General features: G+C 37.0%; 1 protein-coding gene across 1 annotated transcript in view; it reads left to right on the top strand.

Moving 5' to 3' along the window:
* The window catches only part of tafa4b (TAFA chemokine like family member 4b), a 32,520-nt gene that overhangs the window by 5,426 nt on the left and 12,094 nt on the right, over positions 1 to 15,000 (top strand). Inside the window, exon 3 of the mRNA XM_079597331.1 lies at positions 9,032 to 9,187. Within this exon, the coding sequence (XP_079453457.1) occupies positions 9,032 to 9,187 (156 nt within the window). The remainder of the gene's footprint in view (positions 1 to 9,031; positions 9,188 to 15,000) is intronic.

Here is a 15,000-nt window from a genome sequence, read left to right as displayed (position 1 = left end):
TGATTTCAGGCTGATCTGAGATTTATTACTCTGAGACCATCATAACAGCGCTTTAAAATCCAGAACAAGATGGCTATGGTGGAACGCTGAGCGGTTAATTCCAGTGTTGCGGTCCTGGAGGAGAAGCCGCGGAAAAAAACCTCACGATTATCCCCGGAGTCTGCTCACTGTGCTTAATGGTGCGGCGGAGAATTTTACAAATGACTTCTGCTGCCAAGTGTGTAAAAAGAGCCACATACAGAAAAAGGCTTATTCAGATGCATTTAAGCTGCTCACACAGCACACATTTTGCATGCCTGTTTGGTCGTTATTAGCTTATAATGCAACGTTTACAAGCAATCTTTTCCACTGTCTGAGATCTCATTTTTGTGGCTTGTTGGTTGCTGTAGTCTCCAGGGCTGGAGATGTGTCAGATGATGTTACTTAAGTGTCCAAGATGTGACGCCTGACTGTGTGTGAGAAAGGTGTAAGATGAGTGATAGTGTGAGACCTTCATCCTCTGGTTGGCTGCATTATTTCTCATTATACTACAGGGCCGTTGAATGCTTGAATCTGATTGGTTGACGAACGTTCTGAGGTGTGCAATTATATTCAGGGAACCGCACGGCTAAAGTAGTTCCAGGCAGGTCTTAACCTCATTACAGTTCCATATCACTTCGCGTAGTTAACTGTAATAACGGACAATAGGATACAATTCATAACAAGAGAAACTGCAGCCCATGCGCTTGATCTGCAATTTTCAATGTCCTATATAATCAATAAAAAATTAAACTGAATATTTAAATAAATTGATAGTCCTGTTGCACGGGTTTTCGTAATTATTGAAGATAATATAACAAATAAATAAAATTGATAGGCCTATACTTGTTAAAAGGGCTTTGTGTTTCATTTATTAGTCTTCTAGTCTACTGTCACTAATAGAAAAAAAGAATGGACGAATTAATTAAAACAAATTGAATGAATAAATAAATAATTATATTGACGCACATGCTTCTCTCTAAGGCCGGTTATGAATGTAATTTGATACTTATGAGTCATGACTGATCATGCACGTGTGTTCAGCGCGTTCAGTCGGTTCACAGCGGTGTTTAAAATCTGCTGCATTCACAGTCAGAGGATGTTTCTAGTCGTTAAGTGTGTCCAGCATTAGTCTGCTATCAGCGGCTCAAACCTCCGTTACTAACTCTAAAATGACGTTTTGGAATTAGCAACGGAGCATGGGGTTTAGATGCGCAAGGAATTAGTCCTACATACAAGAGCGTTTTAATGACAAAAACTTTACAAACGTCTTGAAATACATCATCTGAACAATATTTCGAGGTGTGGTAACAGTAGTATAAGCGGAATAATTGACTCCAGACCGTTGAATTATTATAAAAAATAATGCACACCCGAGGTGTAACGGCCACTCCGCTTCGCGTCGTGACCGCATTACCACCTCGGGTGTGCATTATTTTTATAATAATTCAACGGCCTGTCGTCAATTATTCCTTACTTAATTTGACTGTAAATGACTGTTAATGGTAGATAAAGGTTTGTTGTGTGCCAGTGCTACTTATGAAGGAAGGGATTGCCCATGTCTTTCCTGTGAGCTATTATGCCAGTAGGAGGCAGTATGGCCTTTGTTCTTGGGGTTTGGTGATGATGGGAAGTCTCATGAGTGCTGAGCCTCCAACTTGCTTCTCTGCACACTAACAAGGCACACACAACCTACATACACATTTATATTTCTTATTCCGATAATCACGGAATACACTTGAAATTACATTTAACCACTCTTAAATACTTTATTTTACAGTGTCCTTGTTACATATGTTACTTACCATAGTAATAACAGTAAATTATGCATAATTACATGCAACTAACCCACAACCAAATCCTTATCCTAACCCTATAGTAAGTACATGTTGTTTACTATTAATATTACTCAGTACTTAATTATATAATTATTACACTGTAATTGTAACCTTAAAATAAAGTGTAACCATCCAGTCTTCTGTCAGTCAGTGTCACATGATCCTTCAGAAATCATTCTAATTTGACATGGAGCCACTAAAGGAACATGATGAAGTAAAAAGAAAATGTGATGGGAGGTAAAATGATATGGCACCGCTTTTGGGTTCTCTCGCAAATGTTTTGTGTTCTAGAAACCTTGCTTTAGCTTGCAAAATTTTTGTGTTCTTTAGTGAATGCAAAGCACTGAAATATATATTTTTTTCCATCACCATGTCCCCATAGGGGCTCCGTTATATGCTGATTTATTTGAAATAGATTTTTTGTTATAATAGAAATGTCTTTACTGTCACTTTTGACAAATATTATACATCCTTGCTGATTAAAGGTATTAATAAAGAGAAACTGTCAGTTCTTATTTCTTGAAAACCAAAACCAAAATTACAAGTAAAAAGTAAAAAAAAGCAAATATGACCCAGACTACCTTTAGCTGATGTTCATTTTGATCACAGTGATTTTGTGTGGGTCAATGTCCAGTGTAAAATCTGGCTCCTGAACCATTTGAGAATCACTGCTTTAAAGAACCAAGAAACCACTGATCTGAATAACAGTAACTTGAAAAACTTGTAATCTAAAAATACAAAATACCGCTTTAAAAAACCATTGAATATCCTCAATTTTTTATAGTTTAGAAAATTAAAAAGACCAATTTTAGCAGTCTTTTTAATGCTTTGTTGTTTTAGTGTTATATAATGTATTAATATTGTAAATTATTTCTTAATATTTAAAAATTTCCTATTAGTTTTAATAATTTAGTTATGTGCTTTCGTCATTCTTATAAGTTTTAGTTTTGTTTAACTGTAATTAATAGTTTAAATAATGTTAATACAACATTTTTCATCTAACATCTGCATACATTTTATTTTCAGCTTTATTTTAGTTATACCAAAATTATTTTTCAAATTTTAGTTTTAGCTTGAAAATACAAATACTTCAGATACAATTCACTTTTTCCAGATAAAATTCACTTTTCAATTCAAAAAGCCCCCTCATCTCCAGAATACAGAGACACCCCATCCATCATTCATTATCTCTCCGATACCCGTGCAGGATCCGACGTGAGGCCCCGTGGTGTCAGTCATAGTCACAGTTAGAGATCTGCCCTTATCTGTTGTTTATCCTGCGACGTCGGGGCTGACAGAGACCCTGGAGTGGCACGCGCGCGGGCATCCAGCCTGTAAGCACTCGCCCCCTGGACTCCGCACACTTCCTCTAATTAAAGCCCAGTCGACAGGGTCCATGTTGGACAGAGAGGACAGGGTGAGGGGGGTAATGTGAAACCTCAAGGGGAGAAGGCAGAGAGGTGAGTTCAGGAGGAAATGAAAAGAGAAGGTAGAGTAGAAAGAATGAGGCCTCTCCAAGCTGAGGAGCACCACTTTTCCCAGGAGGAAGCTGTCAAACAAACTACACATCATAGCGGGAGAGGGAGTTCACGGCCTGATGAAATGGAAACCTCTGTGTACATGTGTGTGTGTGCAGACCCGTCATGTCTGAATTAAGGTGCGTTTACGCCATGTCATAATTACAAGATGTGCCATAGGAACGTATAATTCCCTGTCCGAGGAAGTGAGCAGCTCCGAGTAGAACGTCATGTTCTGTCATCTCGAAATTATGGTAATTACGTGAACGCAGCATTAGATCATAAAATTGAAGTGTACATTAAAAGAATAACAGGGTTTTATGATTCTTTATTGCATTGCATTTCACTTAGAAACATAAACAATGCACATTATTTAATTCATTTATTTGTTTGTTTATTTTTAACACATTTAGTACAAGTACAACTATAAAGAAAAATTATAACATTGAATTATCAATAGCAGAATCCCTCAGCTAACTGGTGCTGATCATAATGGTTTGTAATTTGCATTTTGACTAAAATATTTTATGATCAATGAAGAGTTTGTTCAAGTATGGTAATCTAATAGGCTTTTGCAACCAAACTACACTTCCCATAATTCTTTGTGGCTACAAGAGAATGATAAAAAGGTGCGTTCACACCATGTCGTAATTACTGTAATTACAAGATTCCAACTTGTACAGCTTGTAAACTGGGAATTTTCTGAGAGCTCCTACTTGTACCATGACCGCTGCATATCCATTTGGCCGTTGATAGTGTTTCCATAGAAATGCACAATTCAGCTTCAAGTAGAACGTCTTGGTTGTCATCTCGAAATTATGATAATTACGTCAAAATACAAAAAATCGTTACATACTTCATTCTAGTTAAACTTAAATTTCATTCAATGTAAGCCAAGGCAACAACTCTAATTTTAGTTATGTTTCATTTTTTTGAGTAACATTTTTTATTCTTATGTTTATGTTTTATTTTATTTCAGCATTTTTCAATTACTGAAAGCTATTTTTTTGTAGTTTCAAATACAAAATCACATATCACAGACACTTATTTAGATGAAATGAATGCATGTGCTTCTTGTTCCAAAAATGTCCATGATATATGTACTTACAAGGCATTTGCCCACCGGCAACTATAGTTGCCGCTTGGACTTTTGACTAAGTATACAAAAAACTATAGATCTCTTGTAAGATTTGTTTTGTTTGGATGATTCTAGAGACCTTCATGATTATATAGATATATATATGTCAACAAAAAAAATCGTATTATTAACATGAAAATGACCTTTCTTTGGGAGGGTTTGGCTTTGCCATGCTTCCTGGAAGTAGGCATAGGAAGTTGACAGCCTCATGTGACAGGAAGGAAGTGAATACCTTTTTTTTATTCTTGAAATCCTTTACTTGGTTGTTTGCTTGCATGTCATTGAGACATTAAACATGGATAACATCTAGAAAAATACTTTCAAAAGGAAAATGACAACTATACACTGCGGCAACTATAGTTGCCGGTGGGCTTAAATGGGTTAATTAACAACATGTACTTACTATAGAGTTAATGTAGGACTTGAGTTTAGTTGAAGGTTGGTTGCATGTAATTATGCATAATTTACTGTTATTACTATTGTAAGTACATGTAACATGTAATAAGGACACTGTAAAAAGAAAAAAGTTACCACTAATACTCTAATGACTGCTAGTTGACATTTAGTTGCAAAGTTATATATAGTTATTAGAAAGTCTAAAGTGGAAGAATATGAATATGAATATGTAAAAAAATATGAAATTACCCAACACATCCATATCAGCCTTAATCACTTGATATCACATCGCAAAGGGAACTTCTAAACCTAAGTATTAATATATTTTATGACCTTTTTGGATTTCTTACTGTTGTGTATTGAAAGCATGGTGTGTCTCACTTGAATGTGTTTTTAATGTATTTCCAGGCCTTACTGGTCATTTCATTCACCTTTTATTACATATCAGACACATTTCAGATTGACCTTAGGGGCCGTATACAGAATGCATTTTTGTGTTCCACTGAAGCTTTTCCATTCCCCCCCCCTCCCGATGTAGCCTAAATATGCAAAAGTCTATAAAAAAGTTTTTGGTTATGGTCCCCTTTTCTGTTCTGTAATGAATGTTTGCTAGCAATGTCCCAGGAGAAGGAAGTAAATCATAAATGTTCACCTCAAATCCATGTCACCTGTTTGCTCTCTCTCCTGACAGCAGGACAGATGGTTATGCCACATATACAGTGCTATGCATAAGTTTAGACACCCATGCTAAAGTTGACTAAAAAGAGGAATAAAAAATCATCTTTTGGAAATTTAACTTAATGCCTTAATTTAAAAAAATAGGAAAAATCCAACCTTTAAGGACACCAATTTTCTTTGTGAATGAATAATGTATCGTAAATAAATAAATTTTCTTCCTTAAAATACAGGGTGCATAAGTTTGGACACCCCTATGTTAAATTCCCATAGAGACAGGCAGATTTTTATTTTTAAAGGCCAGTTACTTCATGGATCCAGGATACTCTGCATCCTGATAAAGTTCCCTTGGCCTTTGGAATTAAAATAGCCCCACATCATCACATATCCTTCACCATACCTAGAGATTGGCATGGTTTTATTTCAGTTAGCCTAACAGCTGGTTTGATTTGCATTGAGAGATGATCTTATGGAAAGTACTCCATGCCAATCTCCAGGTATGGTGAAGGATATGTGATGATGTGGGGCTATTTTAATTCCAAAGGCCAAGGGAACTTTATCAGGATGCAGAGTATCCTGGATCCATGAAGTAACTGGCCTTTAAAAATAAAAATCTGCCTGTCTCTATGGGAATTTAACATAGGGGTGTCCAAACTTATGCACCCTGTATTTTAAGGAAGAAAATTTATTTATTTACGATACATTATTCATTCACAAAGAAAATTGGTGTCCTTAAAGGTTGGATTTTTCCTATTTTTTTAAATTAAGGCATTAAGTTCAATTTCCAAAGGATGATTTTTTATTCCTCTTTTTAGTCAACTTTAGCATGGGTGTCTAAACTTATGCATAGCACTGTAAATATATCAGTAAACCCAGAGTGACTAGTCACTTTTGAATTTAAGGAATGCTAATGGTGTTTGAAAACTTCATCCACACTGTGATTTAAATCATTTGGATATGTTATTTTCCACAGCCATCTGTTAAATAATAGCTCTAACCATGTCATAATGAATTTTGGCAATTCACATTATTACCACATTGCAGCAACAATAAAACATTAGTTGATACTCACACACTTCACTGCATAGAGGAGGCCTTGTTTCTTAAGTCAAATCTTGGCTGTAATTGAGCACTCATGTTAGACTGGCTGTAAAATAAAAATCTAGTGCTTAAATGATTTATTTTTTCACTCCGAACAGAAGAATAGAGCTCTGTGTTCACTATGTTAGGGGAAGTGGGAGAGAGAAAATAGGGACCTGGCAGTCCTCCAGATGCTGCAACTCTCATTAAATATACTGTAAAACCCCAAATCCAGAAATGTTGTGAAATTGTTCCCTAAAGTGGAATCCCTTTGTTTAACTGACAAAAGTTTTCACTGACCAACTTAAGTTTATTTTATATAATCACATTTTGATTTTGAAGGCTGCAACTCACTCCAAAAAAGTTGGGACGCATGTTCACCAATGTGTCACATCACCTTTCCTTCTAATTAAACTTTTTAATAGTTTGAGAATTGTGGATACAAATAGTTGAATCTCGTCTGATACAAGACGGCTGTTCAACAGTGTTTGGTCGTCGTTGTCTGATTCTCCTTTCATCATGGGTCATATATTTTCAATAAGAGACAGATCAGGACTGCAGACAGGCAGTCAAGCACATCCCGTCTACAATATAGAGTCTAGAAACCCCTCTGTTTTAGCATGTGCAGATTGAGGCCCGTCATTGTTCAGGCGCATTGTTGGCGCGTTGGTATTTTGAGGAAACTGAAATAGACTGCGCTATTGACCAACTGAAACCTGGTCTAAAGTCAATATTTTTTTTGTTATTTAAAGAGCGCGTTAGTAATGTGCGCCTATAGGCGGGTCCACAGCGCGCGTACACTCTGCTTATTACACACAGAGGGATGCCCAGCAGCACACAAACATGCCAAATATTTAAAATAAAAGGATTACAATGTAATCCGGCTTGTCCCGTAGATGGTCTGCACACACGCTTTAAACTCGCGCACAAGCAGATCCGTTTTGCGCTCTGGAGACGCGTTCGGTCTTTCCACTATCAAATTCCGTCATGTACGTAAATAGCGAATCCGCCATGGTGCGAGCGCAACTGCCATTTAAAGGGAATGGAAGATGAGACTCTGATTGGTTTATTGCACGTAAAGCCCAAAACACACCCATTACTCATTAAGAGAATAGAGACAACCCTTTTAGACCATTTTTCCGTCGTTAAACTAGCAAGAGTGGATTCGGACACGGCCTAACTGGACTTGCGCCCTGCGCTTTAGACCATGTACTTAGATCGTTAAAATAGGGCCCAATGTCTTTTTTCCCAAAATACAAGCTGGGGATGTGGACTCATCTGACCCCAGAACAGATTTTCACAGTGTTTTGGATCATCTGAGATGAGCTCGGGCCCAGAGATTTTGCCGCCATCTCTTCATAGAACTGATGTATAGATTTCTCCGTGCATAACAGAGATTCAAGTGGCATTTCTTGATGCAGCAGCAGACTGTGTTAAGTGACAATAGTTTTACAAAGTACTCCTGAGCACATGTGGCTGTATTTAACAGAGTTGCATGGTGGTTTCTCATGCAGTGCCATCTGAGAGCTCAAAGGTCACGCTCATTCAATAGAGGTGTCCTGCCTTGCCCTACACAGACTGAGATTTCACTGGATTCCCTGAATCTTTTCACAATGGGTAACACTTTATTTCGATAGTCCACTTTAGACATTTTAATAACTATAAGTAACTTTGCAACTACATGTCAACTAACTCTCAGTAGAGTATTAGTAGTCTAATATCTGGTAACACTTTATTTTGATGGTCCCCCAACAGATATTCTACAGACTATAAGTAACTTGACAACTACGAGTCAACTTATTCTCCTAACCCGAACCCTAACACCTAACCATAACCTAACAGTCTACTTCATCCTACTAATACTCTAATGAGAGTTAGTTGACAAGTAGTTGCAAAGTATCTCTTTGGCAGTAGAATGTCTAAAGTGGACTATCGAATAAAGTGGAACCTCACAGGGTATCGTATGGTAGAAGATAAAAGACCTAAATTCTTTGCAATCTTGCATTTAGAAATGGGATTTTTGAATTGTTTGAAAATTCTCTCATGATATTTGGCACAAAGTGATGAGCCATGACCAATCTTTGCTTTTCACTTTTACTTTGTCTTCTTCTGACTTTTTTGGAGTGTGTTACAGCCATCAACATCTAAATTTGTTTGTATTTACAAAATTAGTTAGTGAAACATTTGCATATCCTTTCTTTGTGCATTTGCCAGTTAAATAAAGGTGAAAGAGAATGAACAAATCACAGAGTCTTGATTTTATTGCATTTTACTAAATGTCCCTACTTTTCTGGATTTGGGGTTGTAGATGCTGTTTCTTATATTGGGTGGGTTATTAATATTAACAGTTAGGGTTATCTTTTCTGCAGCTTCGTACCAGGTGAAGCAGGGAACCTGTGAGGTGGTGGCCATCCACCGGTGCTGTAATAAGAACAAGATTGAGGAACGTTCACAGACTGTCAAGTGCTCCTGTTTCCCAGGTCAGGTGGCCGGCACGACGCGGGCACAGCCGTCTTGTGTGGAGGGTAAGCATTATTCATGTGTGGATGTTCATTCTTTATGTATGAGGTTGTTTTACAATACATTTAAAGGGGTCATTAACTATAATGTTCTCTGAGGTCCACTTATAATGCTATCAAGATTTTTACATTAAAAAAACATCCTAATTTAGAAGTAATAAGCTATTTTCTATCCTGTTTTTGACCCTCTCTTTCAAACACTCCTTTTTGATGGGCGTTCCACATTCAAGACTTGGAAGTAAATGCCCACTGCTATGACTGGGTAACAGTTTTGCATATTAAAATAAGTAAGTACATGGATGGAGTTACCACGGTTATAATTGACAAAGGATGACTCGTTGTGCTTTTCGTGTAAACGGAATTATGAATGAATGTATCATTGTTTGTCACACTGTCGTTCTTATAGGTTATTCATAGTTCATCCTTTTCGATAAAGTGAAAAACATATATTGTCATCTGCAGTGTCGAGTTTAAAATAAAATGAAAATTTCTGCCGTATCCTATAATCCAGGGGTGAGTCTCCCCCGGGGGGTGCGGAGTAGGCCTGGGCGAAATGAAGATGTCAATCAATAGAGATTTTTCTAGTTTATCTGTATGTAAATATATCCGTGCAACGCATGACTGCTGAAACACGTTAGAGTAGCAAAGAAACATGGATGAATGAGAAGAAATGTGGGACGTGCTTGAATTATTGGTGAGTTATTAAAGGGGTGATTGAATATGATTTCACTTTTCTAACTTTAGTTAGTGTGTAATGTTGCTGTTTGAGCATAAAAAACATCAGCAAAGTTACAATGCTCAAAGTTCGAAGCAAAGGGACATATTTTCTTTTAAAGAAATTACTTTTTAAGAACAACAAACGGCTGGTAGGGACTACACGACATTCCTCCCGGGTTAGTGACATCACCAATCCTAAAATTTACATAAACCCCTCTCCCGGAACACGATTTATAGATTATCAAGATAGAATATGCTTATCAATGACTAGAAGATAACTACACATAAGCTACATAAATTCATCAACTAACCATTCAGAAATGTCCTGTTGCTTATGTTGTAACTTCATCTTGAGTCTCTCAGCTTTCTGACTCTGGTTTGAACATAAAAGGCTAAACGTTTTTTAAATTTCAGTGCATGTCTATGTGAGTGCAAGCTGTTGAAGCTCCGCCCTCTGTACCGAGAGCAGCAGCTCATTTGCATTTAAAGGGACAGACACAAAAACTATGCGTTTTTGCTCACCTTCAAAAAATGACAATTTTAACATGCTATATAAAAATATCTGTGGGATATTTTGAGCTAAAACTTCACATACATTTAAAAATGGTTGTCACTCCTGAAACTTCACAGTGTGTAGAGTATGTGGCCAAAGACATACAAAATAAAGAACAACAAATAATACAATGGCCCAATTTACCTTGGCGTTATCATCCATCTCCGTTCATACGTGATCTACACAGGCACGTTACATTTATATCTGATATTAATGACTCCTGTGACCTGATTTCGCTAAATATTAGGTATATTTTGATATCATAGTCGTGTGACAAATGTGACTGCAATGTCCTCCGCTTCATCTCTTCTCTATTAGCTAAAGGTTTAGGACAAGAGAGTGTATGGGTGATGAAGGAGGTTTAAATGTGTCCCTTCGGTCATGCCGTACGCTCTTAGTTATGAAGGCAAGAGGGCGAATGCTGGCAGCCATTTTTCTTCTTTGTCTTCTTTGACACCCGAGACAAAAGACCCCAATAGAAAGTAGGGAGGGCTGCACCAGGGGAGGTATTCCGTGTTATGACTTTCATGGCTCTCTTTGACTATAGTTCATGTAATGACAAAAATGGGTCCTATGCACATTTTGTATTTTCCACGGAAGGCTACAGGACTGTATTATGGAGGAACAAAGAGTCTGATGTAATTGAGAGAAACACAACCAAAAACTATTAAAAAAAGGATAAAATACACAAGGATATATTCACATATTCATTGTTGGTAAGGGATGTTGATTAATTGTGTACATTTTATACCCCAAAATTAAAATCCTGTCAGTAATTACTCACCCTCATGTTGTTCCAACCCCGTAAGACTTTCGTTCATCTTCGGAACACAAATGAAGATATTTTTTATTAAATCTGAGAGCTGGATCACTCCTCTATAGGCTTCAATGGGATTGAACCTTGCCGGCCCAGAAAAGATAGTAAATACATTGTTGAAATAGTCCAAGTGACTACAGTGGGTCAACCTTAAATTTATCAAGTGACGAGAATACCTTTTGTGCGCAAAAAATAACGACTTTATTAAACTTTATTTAATACAACACAGAAGCGCTGCGCTCTTACACTACGTGAACTAACTCAGAGGCCCACAGAGAAGAACATGAATAGTTGAATAAATGCGTTATTTTTGTTGCTTTTTTGCGTACAAAAAGTATTCTCGTCGCTTGATAAACTTAAGGTTGAGCCACTGTAGTAACTTGGACTATTTTAACAATGTCTTTACTAACTTTTCTGGAAGCCTATAGAGGAGTGATCCAGCTCTCAGATTTAATAAAAAAATATCTTCATTTGTGTTCCGAAGATGAACGAAAGTCTTACGGGGTCTTTCACTTTTTCACTAGACTAATGATACTTTCATTATTTAGCCAATTAACAAGACAAATATATATTTATAATGATATGTATATTTACTGAATGATAGATATCACTGTAAAATATTATTAATGTTTTCTATTTAAATACATTTTAAAATGTAATTTATTCCTGTGATGGCAAAGCTGAATTTCCAGCATCATTACTCAGTGTTCAGTGTCACATGATCCATCAGAAATCATTCTAATGCTGATTTTGTGCTCAATAAAAATGTCTTCTTATTATTAATGTTGAAAATTATAAAATTATTTTTTGTATTTTTTTTTATTAATTGAAAGTTCTAAAGAACATCATTTATTTGAAGTATAATTTTTTTTGTAAGATATTTCGTTTTGTAGGCTATGTGGAACAAAATGCAGTTTCTTTTTCGTTTTCTTTTAAAACTAGTGGTGTACTCAGAATGACAAAGAGAGTTGGAGTGGCCGCGTGTGAGCTCACATCAGAGGTCATGTTGGTTTTGTGCTATATAAGAGCGAGTCAGTAGGATTGACCTGTGTTTTTTTGCGGTGAAGGAGAGAGCGGTGAGGGTCATTTTCCCCTATCAACACTGCTCGATCTCTAGATCCCTCAGGCTATCAGTCTCACCTTCTCCCTCAGGACCACACAGCCCTGGAGAGAGAGGTTAGATAAGAACATATTCTCCGCTTCTGAAGCGTCATAAATATCTAATACTCAGCGCACAGTTACAGAAGTACTGACACGACTATACATTTTTCACTAGAGTGTCAGTAGCTTAGCAATTGTGTAGCTTTTCCAGAAAGAAGCTATTTTTTTTCCAACAAGTAGTGGTGTAGAATGATAAACTGCTTTATGTCACATTATATGACTTCAATTCAGTGCTACAGTTCCCATGTGTGTAAAGAAAAAAAATGAAAAAAACGCATCATGATTTCCACAAAAATATTAGGCTGCACAACTTGAACATTTTTAATAAGACATGTTTATTGAGCAGCAAAATCAGCATATTAATGATTTCTGAAGGAACGTGACACTGAAGACTGGAGTAATGATGCTGAAAATTCTGCTTAACCACAGGAATAAATTACATTTTAAAATATATTGAAATAGAAAACAGTCATTTTAAATTGAGAGAGAGAGAGAGAGAGAGAGAGAGAGAGAGAGAGAGAGAGAGAGAGAGAGAGAAATACGTATAATATATTACAGGGGGAACTTTAAGATTTGATTGCCTATGCTTTATTTGTTTTGTGTTGTGTTTCTCTGTTTGGCCATTAGAGGGCACTTTACCCATTCACATTTCATTAAAGCATCAGTGAGAAGCTACAGAGGAGTCTTAGAAGAGCTGAAAGAAACTTCACTGAAACCTTCAGAGGATGAGCCATGAACTATACCTTCTTACGGCAAATCAACGATCAGAGTTCGATCAATGATGTACTGAGAACTTGCACTTTAAATCTCATTCAATGAGAGTGTAATAAATTAGGGATTAAATATCTCTGCCGTCTGATGTATTGGTACTTTGGGTCTCTGGCTTCTTGCTGGGACCGTATCTCTAGTCGCTCCTCTGTGAGCTCTTGAGTCTCTGCAGGCCTCTGCCGACCTGCACATTAAAATCTCATTAAGGGAAGGTGGAGAGAGATTCCCTTTGGCACTCTGTGGGGAGATCTGCTTTACTCTGCATGAGGGCCTCTGTGTGTCCAGGATTTCTGCTCTGCTTTGGGGCTCGAGGGGAGCCCCCCTCTGAGCCTCTGCCATCTGTGATTCGGGAGTCAGTGCTCAGCCACACATCCAGGAACTTCAAGGCCCTGTCTAAGTCCAACACTTCGTTCATCTAGACATTTGTCCACAGAAAGCTCAATGAATAACGCATTTTGAAAGGAATAGAGTGATATGAAAGGAATAGAGTGATATGAAAGGAATATAGTGATATGAAATACGTGAAATTAGCACATCTGTGTTGTAAGTTGATTGCCAGTGATGGTCATCGGTTCACATCATTATGCAAAAAATATTTGACCGCAGTGTGTTTTGATTTACCAATCAAAATCAAGTGTTGCCATGTACTCCAGTACTCCACACGGAGATCTGATCTCACCATCATCACGTCCATCTGTGATTACATGAAGAATAGAAAAAAATCTAGAATCTAGAAATCTAGAGAAAAAAGAATCAGACTAAATCTAGAAGATCTGCGGCAAGTCTCCAAGACGCTTGAAGAAACCGGCCTGCAAAGCTACTTTAAAAACTATGTGCAAAGGGTGTTCACACCAAATATTGATTTGATTTAGTTAATAGAAGTTACAGTAACTAATAAATCAAATCTATTTATGACATTACTTTTGAAAGCCAACTTACTTTGAAGCATTTTTACACAAGTGTCTAAAACTTCTCAGAGGACTTTAGCTTTGCAGGTCGGCTTCAAGCATCGTGGAGATGTTTCCGCAGCTCAGAAGTCTGTCTCAGTTTTTTCTGTTTCTTCGCGTAATCACAGACAGACTCGATGATGGTGAGATCAGATCTCCGTGTGGAGCACCGGCTGCTGTCAGACTCTTTGAGCCTACAAAAATCTCACTGGATTATTACAGTTGATGGCTAAAGCAATGTTTGGATATGTAAACTGATATTGATATACTGAAAACTGTAAACTGATAACCAATATACATATAAATGTATTTATACCATGGTCTGGGTGAATACTCGATTCTGATTGGCTGCAGGGTGTCCGTTAAAAAGTGATAGAGGACACCTAAATAAACCGTCAGGCGTAACCAAGGAAACCAAGTTATTGTTTGTAACTTGTAACTTTAGATTTCGATTGTAAAACGAATTAAAATATAAACTAATGTTTTAAAAATGTGTTATTTGGCAAGTGACCATGGTATAAGCGGGTTAATGCCCTTCGAGGTGTCCATTGTCAGGTTTTAATGGACTCCGCTGCGCGTCGGCCGGTTCACACCTCGCCGTCGTCCATTAAAACCTGACAATGGACACCTCGTCGGGCATTAACCCTTACATATATATATATATATATATATATATATATAAGTAATGTAGTCTTTTTAATAAAAAGTATATACAGGTGCTGGTCATATAATTAGAGTATCATGAAAAACTTAATTCAGTAATTCCATTAAAAAAGTGAAACTTGTATATTAAATTCATTCATTACACACATACTGACATATTTCAAATGTTTATTTATTTTCATTTTGATGATTC

The sequence above is a fragment of the Phoxinus phoxinus genome (assembly GCF_949152265.1).
Source record: "Phoxinus phoxinus genome assembly, chromosome: 22".
Lineage (NCBI taxonomy): Eukaryota > Metazoa > Chordata > Actinopteri > Cypriniformes > Leuciscidae > Phoxinus > Phoxinus phoxinus.
This window is presented reverse-complemented; position numbering and strand designations above follow the sequence as displayed.